This window comes from Tachysurus vachellii, chromosome 26 (assembly GCF_030014155.1).
Source record: "Tachysurus vachellii isolate PV-2020 chromosome 26, HZAU_Pvac_v1, whole genome shotgun sequence".
Lineage (NCBI taxonomy): Eukaryota > Metazoa > Chordata > Actinopteri > Siluriformes > Bagridae > Tachysurus > Tachysurus vachellii.
Window position 1 is genome coordinate 6453744 of NC_083485.1, and position 14101 is coordinate 6467844.

General features: G+C 40.1%; 1 protein-coding gene across 1 annotated transcript; it reads left to right on the forward strand.

Moving 5' to 3' along the window:
* The first annotated feature begins 2791 nt into the window (after positions 1–2791).
* enc1 (ectodermal-neural cortex 1) lies at positions 2792–12465 on the forward strand. The gene is made up of 4 exons (XM_060863241.1): positions 2792–3059; positions 4477–4776; positions 4940–6449; positions 11386–12465. Exons 2-3 carry the CDS (start codon positions 4483–4485, stop codon positions 6419–6421), a joined length of 1776 nt encoding a protein of 591 aa, XP_060719224.1. The 5' UTR covers positions 2792–3059; positions 4477–4482; the 3' UTR covers positions 6422–6449; positions 11386–12465.
* Positions 12466–14101: the final 1636 nt, after the last annotated feature.

Genomic DNA, 14101 nt, shown 5'->3' on the forward strand with positions numbered 1-14101 from the left:
AAGTGATTCATTTGTCAAAGCACATAGATTGGCAACTGATTCTGATAATAATAACACTGATAATAATAATAATAATAATAATAGACTGCATCCTCATGTGAAGAGGCCGATTATATTCAGGTCTGGAATGTTGTCTGCTTAACTATGGAGCCATGCACAAAGCCATATAAACTGTGGGAATATTCATTCATTCATTCATTTTCTACCACTTATCTAAACTACCTCGGGCCACGGGGAGCCTGTACCTATCTCAGGCGTCATCGGGCATCAAGGCAGGATACACCCTGGACAGAGTGCCAACCCGTCACAGGGCACACACACACTCTCATTCACTCATGCAATCACACTACGGACAATTTTCCAGAGATGCCAATCAACCTACCATGCATGTCTTTGGACCGGGGGAGGAAACCGGAGTACCCGGAGGCACGGGGAGAACATGCAAACTCGGAGGCGGGAATCGAACCCCCAACCCTGGAGGTGTGAGGCGAATGTACTAACCACTAAGCCACCGTGCCCCCATTGACTTGACTTGACTTGACATGACTTGAAATAATGTAAATGTAAATAATGTCCTTTCTACAGCGTCAACGTCATTAATGAATTTATTACAGACTTAACACTAATTCCTTCCTGCTGAAGCCTTCAAATGTTCAAATTATGAACACCCGAGCACAAAGCTGACCAACAGACTGGCAGGTCAAAGATGGCATGATAGTCTCCAAATGGTTCTATCCACAGCAGTCTCATGGGTTACGTGCCGTCTTACGTGGTAACAGGGCATCAGGATGGATCAGGTGAGTGGCTTGTACAGCTCAACAGATAGAGAGACAGAGAAAGAGAAAGAGCTGGTTACACAATTCTTGACTATATACAGCTGTAGAAAAGACATTATTTATAATCACAGTCTCTGTGGTCTCCCAGATGAAGATGGTTTCCCTTTGGAGTCTGGTTTCTCCCAAGATTTGTTCCTCTTAAAAGTGAATTGAAACGAATTCACAAACGTTTTACATTATATCCAGAAGATGGCGCTGTTACACTTTAAATAAGAGGAGTCAACACTAAGCTGCAACCAAAACGCAACCTGAATCCAGGTGATTAAGTACATGCTTGGTTCCATTGTTTGTGTAATATTGGAATGATTCTGGCTCTATAAGGATTGTATGACCCTGTTCTGAATGTTCCCTTCTCTTACACTCTTGCAAGTTTGCTTAGGAAAAGGAATACAGCTAGTCAAAGGAGTATTGGACCTTTCTGTACTTTATTATATACTATAATAGACAGAAGCTGGATCAACCAATCTGAATGAACATTATTCATTTAGTTCACACAGAGTAAATTTATTAGCTGTCAATTTATTGTGCTTTGGATATCATGTCATCATCTCATTAGTCATCAGTTGATCCTCATCGTTCATAACAACAAATGATATGCAAAGTAAACATTTGATATTAGCTCAATGTGAAGAAAACGGTGCCCTGGAGAGTCTTTGGGAAAATCTAATACCTCTTCATGCCAAATGAACAGAAGTCTCATGAGACCAATTTGCAGTTCTCTAAACAGTGAAATAAAAAAAAGAAGAAACCAGGATGCAAAAACTGAGAGTAATTGGAGATATTACTAAATTTACTGACTAAAAACTGTGATATTACATACTATTAATAATATATACACATAAGAGTACAAACTATTATGCATAAACATAACAACACACACACACACACACACACAGAGTGAAAAACAGATAATGGAGTTGCGTTTCTGCTTTTTCTGTATTCTGTGAATCTCCTGTTGTGTCTCCTCCGACGAGTCGGCATGCTGAACAGAAAAACAGACTGATAGAAAAGTGTCAAAATAAAATATAAAGAAATACAACATTCTTGACAGAAAGACATAGCTTAGGCCTGCTAGCCAATTTCTCCTAGCCAGTCATGCTAGAACAAGAGTTAATGCAATAGTCTTCAAGGTCTGCTTGTGTAGACAAAATTTTGTCATTGAGAAAAAAAACAACAACAAAAAAAACATTCCTCAAACTTCCTTTTTATATCTTCAGACAGATTACTGTATTCTACTCTAATTATTACAGTAGCCTTATTCCATAACTATACACTATTGAAACCTACACAAAACATCTCTCAGAATTCAGCTACTTGTCACTGAATACTACACTCAGGTCATGTGCGAATAAATAAGTTGAATGATGGGGGTCTACTTCTACTTGCAATACTTTCTAAAAGATGTGTATTTTATATAGAAACTGAAGGCAGTATCATGTTGGATATTAGATGTCATTTTATGAAAACCTTCCTTTTGATGCTCTATTGGGACACAGATAGATAGATAGATAGATAGATAGATAGATAGATAGATAGATAGATAGATAGATAGATAGATAGATAGATAGATGCTTTCAATCACAGATCAGAAATGTCTTCTTCCAAAATAACAATTATTTCACTTATTTAATATTTAATGTTTATATGAGCATTGAATTTGGGAAGGAATTTGAACTCATGGGGTTTGAACTTGTGCCCTTTCAGTCAAATACACCTGTCTTTAATAGCAAACTAAACAAAAATAAATAAAAAGAAAAAAAGGTTTTTGAAAGTACAACATATATTTTAGTTGAGACTAATATTTTTGTAAACTTTCTTTCCGGCAATTTATATTGTAGAATAGATAGATCTCTCTCTCTCTCTCTCTTTTCTCCCCCCCACCCCCCCCCCCCCCCCAGCCCCGCCTACCAGTGTAGATTAAAACACACCCCTTCTGCCGTGCGCTCACACACACACACACACACACTTCCACGCGCTCGGAGACAGCAGAAAGTGTTCAGCAGCACGAGCTCGTCATAAGCGCGAGACCAGAGCGAAAACTATATCTCGAGCGATTCCGGACCCTCACTGTACTCTACCGCTTATTACATAGTGCACGTGCTAGACTGAATACTGGCGCACGAGGATTAAAGAGCGACCGCATCGTGGTTCTGTACGGGTTGGAATGCACGAGGACTGAAACGGAAAACGGACAGAATTGAACTCCTGCTTTGTCACAAAGAGGTATGTATGTATGTATGTATGTATGTATGTATGTATGTATGTATGTATGTGTGTGTATGTGTATGTGTATGTGTGTGTTTGTGTGTGTGTGTTTACTTCTGTTTTAATTTCACTCATTTTTACTGAGCGACTGAATTCTACATGCCATGCAACGTGCATTTTATTGAAAACACTTACAGCATTTAGCAGACACCTTTATCCAGAGTAACTCACAATTTATACAACTGAGGGTTAAGGGCCTTGCTCAGGGGCCCTGGGATTCGAACTTATTACCTTCTGGTCAGTAACACCTTAACCACTAGGCTACAACATCCCCAAATGCACTTAATTCCCATTTCACACACACACACACACACACACACACACACACACACACACACACACACACACACACACACACACACACACACACACACACACACACACACACACACACACACACACTCTTCTATTATAAGATATTCTTGTATTTATTGTACTAGCCTATATGTGCCCTAATAAAAGGCTGTTTTAAAGGCCAGAATAATTCATATTCCTTTGCAGCGTCAACCTATTTAATTGCATTATCAGACAGCATCAGGTGGCATGTACTAACTTTGGTTGTATGGCACCGAAGTAAAGCGGTTAAGAGCTACATTTGGCTTGTGTACAGCACTGACAGAAACACAATTACATCCACCCCGGAGGGACGATGACAGCCGGCAGGGACCTAGGGATCCATATCAGTTACATAGAAATGACGACAGATTGAATTTGAACGTGCATTCTACTTGCAACCAGATGGCAGCTGGTGACACTGACACACTTATTGTTGACTTTACACCCAATGCCTTTTTCCCCCTTATACTTTGTGATGCAGTGTTTACTTTTAAAAAATTCTGTCCTCTTTCCCTTTTTCTCTTTGCGTCTGCCTTTGAACACCTGGCAATGATTAAACTGGCTCACATTCCAGGGGCCTAGACATCAGAGAATTAGTGTTATCCAGTGTTTTTGTGCGTGTGTGTGTCTGTGTGTGTGTATGAGAGTAGTTCGCAGAATGACATCATGTTCTGTAGTCTTTTCCTAATCTGATTTTTCTGATGTTGATCATTTAATGAATTGTTTCATTTCACTGCGTACTGCGTCAGCTGCATATGGTTGAAATGCCAATAAAAGCTTCTTGACAAATGTAACCATATGTGACTAATTCTTTTAATAAGTAGTCTAATCTACAAACCTAGACTCATTTGCTACACTACAAGAAAAATCAAGCTTGATGAATAAAGCGCCTTTGTTTTATTTGTTTACTGTGATCCCTGTTCTGTTCGGAGTTGTACATCCATTTAACAAATACTACCTTCCTTGTTCATTAAGGAACAATTCTTTCTGTATTGAGAAGTCATGTGTTCTGACTGCAGCTGTTGTTTCTGTCTTCTAGGATTCAATGAAAATGTCTGTCTGTGTCCATGAGAACCGCAAGTCACGAGCCAGCACTGGCTCTATGAACATCTACCTTTTCCACAAGTCCTCATATGCCGACAGTGTCTTGATGCACCTGAATGTGTTGCGGAAGCAAAGGCTCTTCACAGACGTTTTGCTACACGCAGGCAGCCGCTCTTTCCCATGCCATCGCGCTGTGCTGGCTGCCTGCAGCCGGTACTTTGAGGCAATGTTCAGTGGCGGGTTAAGAGAGAGCCAAGCCAAGGAGGTGGACTTTAGAGACTCCATACATCCAGAGGTACTGCAAAAAAAAACAAACAGTTCCAGATTTTAGCATTACTTCCAGTGATTTGTTATTGTTGATACACAGATAACTAAGGAACAGTTAAAGATTATGCAAGTCTTAGACATGTAGCTTTTTTCTGTATAGTCTAACATTAATGTTGCTCTGTGTGAACCAGGTGTTAGAACTGCTCTTGGACTACGCTTACTCATCCCGGGTAGTCATCAACGAAGAGAATGCGGAGTCTTTGCTGGAGGCAGGTGACATGCTAGAGTTCCAGGACATTCGTGATGCCTGTGCTGAGTTTCTGGAGAAGAACCTCTACCCATCCAACTGTCTTGGCATGCTGCTTTTGTCTGATGCCCACCACTGCACCCAGCTGTCTCAGCTTTCCTGGAGCATGTGTCTTAGTAATTTCCCAGCTATCTGCAAGACAGAAGAATTCCTGCAACTGCCCAAGGACATGATAGTCCAGTTGCTCTCGCACGAAGAGCTGGAGACGGAGGATGAGCGGTTGGTTTATGAATCTGCATTGAACTGGGTGAACTATGACTTGGAACGGCGACATTGCCACTTACCCGAGCTTTTGCGGACTGTACGCCTGGCTCTCTTACCCGCCATCTTCCTCATGGAGAACGTCTCCACAGAGGAGCTTATCAACTCACAAGTCAAAAGCAAAGAGCTAGTGGATGAAGCAATCCGCTGCAAGTTGCGTATACTGCAGAATGACGGCGTGGTCAACAGTCCTTGTGCCAGGCCACGCAAGACAAGCCATGCCCTTTTTCTTTTAGGTGGTCCTACCTTTATGTGCGACAAGCTGTATTTAGTGGACCAGAAGGCCAAAGAAATCATCCCAAAGGCAGACATTCCCAGTCCTCGAAAGGAGTTCAGTGCTTGCGCTATTGGCTGTAAAGTCTATGTGACAGGGGGTCGGGGCTCAGAGAATGGTGTGTCCAAGGATGTTTGGGTGTACGATACCTTACATGAAGAGTGGTCAAAAGCAGCTCCCATGCTAATAGCTCGATTTGGGCATGGTTCAGCCGAACTGCGCCACTGCCTGTATGTGGTCGGAGGTCATACTGCTGCAACTGGTTGTCTTCCAGCCTCACCATCTGTCTCGTTAAAGCAGGTGGAGCAGTTTGACCCAGTTGCCAACAAGTGGAGCATGGTCGCACCTCTGCGCGAGGGTGTCAGCAATGCAGCAGTAGTCAGCGTTAAGCTCAAGTTATTTGCTTTTGGAGGAACAAGTGTAACCCATGATAAACTACCAAAGGTACAGTGTTATGACCCAGTGGAAAACCACTGGACTGTCCCAGCATCTTGTCCACAGCCTTGGCGCTACACAGCTGCTGCTGTTTTGGGCAGCCAGATCTTTGTCATGGGGGGCGACACTGAGTTCTCAGCCTGCTCGGCATACAAATTCAGCAGCGAAACCTACCAGTGGACTAAAGTAGGCGACGTTACAGCTAAGCGAATGAGCTGCCAGGCAGTAGCCTCCGGGAACAAACTGTACGTAGTTGGTGGCTATTTTGGAACACAACGCTGCAAAACGCTAGACTGCTATGATCCCACACTGGATGCCTGGAACAGCATAACCACTGTACCCTACTCCTTGATCCCCACTGCCTTCGTTAGCACCTGGAAACACCTCCCAGCCTGACAACTGCATGCCCCTTTTCGTCTTTAAGGTAGGTTTGCTACAAACATCAGTAAAGATTCATGTCTGGAAAGGTACAAGTTACAATAACAGTGTTTTTATTAATGGAAAGAGAAAATCTTGAAACATCCAATCATGTGGAAAAATTTAAGAATTCCTATTAATCTACTGTCGCTGATTTAAAATGAGATGAAAAAGATGTGGTGTAGATTGCTCCTAATAATAAATGTTGTTTATCTTTCTGGTTATTTTAACCTGATTACTTACAGTATTTTTCATAGCTCTTAGGCTGTGTTTCAAATTGGAGTAAATTGTTACTTGAGGTACTTTATTTTTGGAAATTCTACCTCTACCTATGAGTATAGAGGATCCAGATCCAAGCATCCAGATGTTTAAGGAGATGATAGCATAGCTACGTATCTAGTATAGCTATAATTTACTGGGGTTCGTTCTTTAGAGGATGCTACACACTATAGTTAGTGTCCACGGGTCAGTTAGATGTTAGGATTGCACATATATGATTTAAGAAAACACACGCGACAATGTTGTATGCTTGAACTCGCTGCTTGAATGCTCGCGTTATGGAGCGGCAGACAAAAAAAAGCTTGCAGCATATGTTTTTCAGTCATTTTTCTTATGTGTTGAGAATTTAGTTCAGTTCAGGGTAAATAAAATCTGTGTGTGTGTTTGGTAGATGTCCCCAGTGATGCTTGGACAAATTATGACTTTGCAACATGGGGCATAGCACCAAAGGTAATTGAAACAGAATAGAATAGTTTTATTGTCCCTGAGGGGCAAATTTGTCAGAGGGTGTTGAGAGAAGGGAAGTGCTGGCGAGAATAGATAAAGACAACAGAAACAGATACTTAGAACTTCCTTATCAATTTGTTAATACACAGCATGCTGGTAGGAGTTGTAATGCAGTGATGCATCTGATTTAGAGAAAGAGATATTGGACATTAATTCTAAACAAAGGCAATGGGACAAGAGGGAAGTACAAGAACATCCATAAAAAGGAACCAAGGTAGTGCATGTTCTGCATTGCTTGAGCTGAAAGTGTGGGGTTCATCTGCAGTAGAAAGAAAAAAAAAAAGCAAGCAAGATGAGACGAAATATTCTGGATGAGTTTCACTTCCACAGTGTCTGAGCACGGTAGCATATGGACTGGAACCGAAACACATGCGCATGAAGACAGATAAAAGCAGAAGAGCTTAGTTATTCAGACAATTAAACCATACTGACATAACAAAAAGAACAGAAAGAGCATTTTTAATTTGTATTGTGTCTCTGCATTTGTATTTTCCCCCACACGGCTCATCTGGCTGTAACAATGATGATGAGTCATATGCTGAAGCAGATTTGAATGTTTAGGGAGTTGCAGTCCAGTAGACAAAACAAACACTTATTAAACCCCTACACACTGGCTTGATAACAGGGAAGAAATCGAGTAGGTGTGAGTGAAATCTAAAAAAAAAAAAAAAACAGGGAGGGGAGAGGAAGGCGTGAGACCTCCAAGTGTGTTTATTTTATTCCTGACCCCCTGATGTCGAGCCTTCAATTCGTCATTACACTGTGACCCGGTCGGTTAGTGTGGATCTGTAACTGGAATGCCGCCCACCTCGACAGGGCAGTTCATTTCAAAGTGGAGGTCCTTTCGTTGCTTCATGGGGACATTCCTATGCATTTCAATTACCATGGAGTGTTCTTAGCAGCTGCCCCCAACCCCTCAACAATAAAAGTGTTTCACCACTGGCCAAAAGAGTGGGAGGAGAGATGGAGAGAAAGAAAAAGAGAGTGAGATGGGAGGATAGGAGGATGAGTTGAGAGGGGGAGGACTAGAAAAGGATGAGTAAACAAACCATCTTCTTTGCCGTTTCCTGTGCTTACAATCTTAGTTTTTTCTTCCCCTTAGCTGATGACAGGAAGATGTCTACAAATGTTTTTTTGCCTTTCCTGCTCCAAAAAAGCAGTATATACTGGTTAATGTCACACACCCACACAAAGACACTCGCATCTTCCGTACATCTTGTATTTCCTTTAGGTGTTTGGTCTAGTTCTCACGGCGTATGTATAAGACACCCCATGCTGTGAAAGTTGAGTTCATGAACCAGTCAGCTGTCTTTGTTGTTCCTTCTTATGGGTCCCTGTCCTGCCAGAGAAGAAAAAATAATTATTGGACTTTATAGGATGATGGTTAACTATAGCAGCACTTATGCTACAGTATGTTCACATGTTTGCTAAAACTAGCATTCCAATTGATGATTTTATTTTTATTTTTTTGCTGCTAAAATGGAAGATTTGGCATTTCTATATAAAATTCTGCAGTGTATATTTGCATCCTATCAATTCGAGATGTGCTTTTTGCCATGGATCAGGTACATTCTCCGGTCTTCCCTCCCACTGGTACTCGTTGTACCCTTTCTTCATATTCGCAGTTTCTGAACTTATTAGTGAGTGATATTTTAGATTAGTGATATTTTAAGTTTAATACGGAGTTTAACACTACTGGCTTCCCTGTTCATGTGTCCACAGTGTTGGATGTTGCTGTGAAACTGCTGATGACTGCATAGGTTTTAGCTCGCATAATGTGCAGCTCATTATCATGCAGATTCCTTTGAGGGATTTTAAAACTGAAAATACCTGGTTAATTGGGCCATAAATTGCATATGAGTTTGCATTTTAAAAAAAAGCCAACGTATGCAAGGCATGCACCCGAGGGTATAGGAGGAGAACGGCCGTCATTAGTCCCAGCCCCATTCCATTGACACAAAGTCGCCCCATGCTGTCTTAAAGCAGGGCTCGTGCTTGAGGGAATGCTTTGTTTCCGGTACAATCCTTGGGAAAGCAGCATTGGATAATGAGTGGGTGAAGAAACTGATGGATACGAAGGTTTTTTTTTTTTTTTTTTTTTTTAAATATTCTCAGGCTCTTGCAGTCATCATGGTGATTAAGAAAAGGAGGGAAAAACCTTTAAATGATAAAAGTATATATAATAAAATGAGAAATGAATTATACTGGTGTAGGTTCCTAATCCTGAACCCATTGTAGTGTGAATGTTTTGGTTCGATTGGTTGGAGGAAGTGTATTATTGCAGTCCTGTATCTGAAGTGAAGACAGCCAGACACAACGGAAGAGCTTAATTACTAAACCTAATACTACGAAAGCTTACTTTCACCTGCATAATAACTGTTTATAAGGATTTGTGCTGCAACGCTGAAGGTTTCTGCGAAATGCGATCTCAAACACAGCTAATACCTGCAACACCTGTGACAGTGATAATAAACTGAACAGGATATGAAAAAGGTGTATGAGAAATGATGGGAATAATAATAACAAAATGAAATGTTACATCATGAGAAATATTTTTAAAGTAAATAGGAGATATAGAATTGTTCAATGCGAATTCCAACAAAATGGTGATACTGCTTTATTATAATCACTAAAGTTAGGTTTGGCAGCATATTCCACCACCATATTAGTTTACTGGCGATCACGTCGATCGATATGCCTACAATCGGAGTGTCACTTGATTGCTAGTAGAACAGAACGTGAAAAACGCTTAATCCTGATTGGTTAATCCTGTTCTTACCCATAACAGCAGGTTGGCAATAAAATAAAGCAATTTATCAAACTAAACGACAGCTGAGCAATCATTATAAAGCAGTAAATAATGTTCATAGATAAATTTAAAGCATTTGGCAGATACCCTTTTTCCAGAGAGACTTAATTTACGTCAGCTGAGCAGTTGAGGGTTAAAGACTAGCAGTGGCAGCTTGTTTGTACATAGATTTAAATTCTCAACCTTCTCACAACCTCAGTAGTCCAGCCTCTTAACCATTGAGCTACCACTTCCCTCATATATGGTATAATCATCTGAGATGTGCGTGAGTTGTGTTAGAAAATCCTCCATCTACACAGCTGGGTCTTTGTCCGTTCACAGTTCCGCAATCTCCCTACCATTTGGATGAACTCGTGGTCTGAAATCTGACTACTTATACCAAACGGACATTGGTGACATACAGGGGGAATGATACTTTAAAAGGGAAAATTAAAAAAAGCATATGATTATTTAATAATGTCTACCAGTGAGGCAGGAAAAAGAGAGGTCCGACCTCAGGTCAACGAGACAAGTAGTTCTGTGTATGGTTGGACTTTAAATGTACTAATGACTAGGAAATAATCAAGAAAAAATCAACAAGGATAAGCAGTCAGTTAACAAAAGAAGCAATCATTGACTAATTTGGTGCTTACTTGATATTATTGTTTTTATTGCCATTGTTTTTGCGCTTCTCAAAACTTAATGGCGTAGAGCTTCCAGTTAGCACCTTTTAACTTCCCCCTTCACTGTGAAGAAAAGAGTACAAAACACACTGCTATCTGCAGTAATAATTCACTTCAGTAAAAGCATGGTGGTGGTGTTTAAGGAGTTTAAAACATCTTAATTAACAGCAGCACACAAAGAAAATTCTTAAAAGTCATTTTAAAATATCAGAAGCTCTTTATGCGTCGTGTGCATAGTGTAGTTTAGTTTCCACCACTGTTCTTGTAGTGGCTTTATTAAGGCTCTTTGTCTGCAGAGAGCTAGAATTTTCTAGGTGTTAGAGGTCACATGACCATTTTTTTTAACTGCCCTTGCACAACGTTCAAACAGGTGCTAGCACATAACCTGTCTTTCTCCAACTGTTTTCATTTGAGGATGACAGGAAAAGTAGGGGAACAAATGGCCAGTCTAGGGAATGAGAGCATCTGGACTTTATCTTTGAGACGTGTTATTCATTTATTTTTTTCCCTGCAGTACTTGAGCAATCAAAATGTTTTGAGGAAAATTCCTGCTCTTCATTGTTTGAGGCCATTAAGCAGAAATGCAATCTGTTCTGTCGGGACGGACAGATTTCATGCCTTAATAGGAATAGCAACTTGAAAATGAAATGATTTAAATGCTTCTGTGTTGTCTGCTTTCTTTACAGAATTCCTGTGCGACGTACTGGATTCCAGCTGTGACGATTTCCTGCTTTCTGTGCAATCTCATCAAAAGACGACGACGACAACTTCGTCTTCCATCAAAAACTCAATGGTAACATCGAAGATATCCTGCAGCGAGTTTTGCTTTTGTTTTAAACGTTTCACTGTCAAGTCGTTTTTGTGGAGCTTTGACAACCAAATGAACCGACTGCTAATATAAAAAGGACAGTTAGCGCCCGGCATGTTTCGCTGTCATGTCTGTGTTGGCGCGTACCCACTATTTTGTTCTGGGATGAAAATGGTGTGGTAGCTAAAATGCCTTCTCTGTGCATCTGGCAAAAAGAACTTCAGCTAGAGAAACTGACCAATTTCCAACTGAAAGCATGAAGACACCTTCTGAATATATATATATATATATATATATATATATATATTTCACTGTGCTTTGCTTTTCTGCTTCAGGACTGTTTCACAGACCCAAGAGAGACTTATTTATCCCAAAAATTTTATTCCACAAACTACCTTTTATTTTTTTCCTGTACACATGAAACAGACAAGTTGTTTGTGTCCCATGTCTGACTCTAGTCTGTTCCTGACAAACAAACCACCTCAACCTGGTGTGAAACTTGCTGTGAGAAGGCATCCTGAGGTGAACCGCACTGCAGATGTATGTTTGTGTATGTGTTTGTATGTGGAAAAGATCAGCATGTTCCAGCATGTTTTTTCTGAGCGAAAGGATACCGCTGACCGTAGTATATTATTCATTTTTCTTCCAAAAAAAAAAACAAACAAACAAACTCATAAACCTAAGCATGCCCACTGAGAGCTTGTATGGATGAAGCAACTGTTGTTTCTGTCTCAACAGAGAGACTGTCATGTTTGTCAACGCCTCCGAAAGACTTCTAGACAAGAGATTTTTTTGGTATAAAGTTAGGCTGCTTAACTTTGTGCTGAGTGTTCCTGTTATCACACATACGGCCTCAATATAAATGTGAAAGGCAGAATGATGGAAAGAGAGAGAGACAGAGTGACAGAGAGAGAGAGAGAGAAAAAAAAAGGTGAGAGTCATTCTGTCTGCAGGAGAGGTAATGTCTCCATGGCAACAAACGAACAACCTGAACTGAAAACTAAACGGTCTATTCGTAGTCTTAATTTATGAGTTTTTTTCCAGTTGTTAATTTGACCTGTGTATAAGTTTTGTATTTATGGATTTAAAAAATGCTTGCATACATATCCGTCTATCTATCTATCTATCTATCTATCTATATATATATCTATATATATATATATCTATCTATCTATCTATCTATCTATCTATCTATCTATCTATATATCTATCTATCTATCTATATATCTATCTATATATGTATATATATATATATATATATATATATATATATATATATATAATCTCCAGCTGTACAGAATTTGGTGTTTTCGTGCTACGCATGGCTCATACCGCTCTGTGTTCCATAAGAACTGCTCTTTTGCACACGTCTGCGTCATGCCGTAGCCGCAGCTGAATTTGTAAAGTGGTCAGAGAATCCTGGACCTCTAAGTTTGACTTGACCTGTAAAGGCAGGCTTGGGGTCTTAGGTCATCAACCTGGATAAGAATGGGAGGAATGAAGCTGTAGGATCAGATTACCCAGGATACAATGGAGCAGTTGCTTTGGGAAGCCATGGGGGGAAGGGCTGGGGGTTAAGGATTCAAACTGTGATATAGTGCCAAAAAAAAAGTTCTTGTTATGGCTTAAGAACTATACTATGAAAATGCTAGCAAGTTATAGTTTGTGCAAGAATCAAAACCTGCTCAAGAACATAAATTGCTGTTTTTTTTTTGTAATTAAACCTACACATATTTACAAAAAAAAAAAAATCAAATTTCAATCTGCAATAATTTGAACCCACTGAACTACTATGTTTATTGGAAGCCTCTGCCTTTAACTGACACTTTCAAACTTGGTCTCAGTCTAATTTGATATGGCTGATTAGGAAATCAGTGGCACGGGAGCGAGAAACGTGACCTCAGCAGCTGCTCCAAGAACAGCTGGAACTGTCACTGTTGCCCCTGAGCACACTGACAGGTACTAAATATTTTTATTATTAACACCCTCTGAATAGACGCTCTTTTTTTTTTTTTTTTTTTTTTTTTTCTTTTTCTTTTTTCTATTCGAAAGTCTTAATACATTGAAATGGTCCTCGGACTGCTGTTAGATGACTTTAGCACAGATATTGAGAGTGGCATTGGCCTGTAAATTTGCCTTTCCTCAGGGTTTACTGTACCACCAGTCCTAAATGTTATGAAGGTTTTTTGTTTTTTTTCATAACATTTCTAAATCTTGCTATGTTTGGTGAATAATGCTATATATACTCACAGCAATGATGCTACATTCCGAAGGTCATGCTTGTACGTACAGTAAGTACCACAGGATATCGTCTCAGCGGAAAGTCGTACTACGGTTTTGCGGCATGAAGAGGGTACATTTAAGTGAAATCTTTTGTATGCTTTCTTTCTTTGTCAAGCTAGCTTTCTTGATCGCTATCAAACCAATAGGGGAGAACTGTTTGAATTTGGTTTCCTTCACAATGGATTGTGAGATAGCAAAAAAAGAAAGAGAGAGGTCAAGCTTCACATTCCTTCCCAGACCTTCTTCCTTCCCACCTACTCCTCTTTTTCACTGAAGTGCTGCTTTACCCTGCTGCCTTTGAAGCTCCCATG

Coding starts and splice junctions, on each gene's coding strand:
- enc1 (XM_060863241.1), top strand. CDS start 4,483: ATGAAAATGTCTGTCTGTGTCCATGAGAACCGCAAGTCACGAGCCAGC. Junction 4,777..4,939: donor GAGACTCCATACATCCAGAG/GTACTGCAAAAA, acceptor TGTGTGAACCAG/GTGTTAGAACTGCTCTTGGA.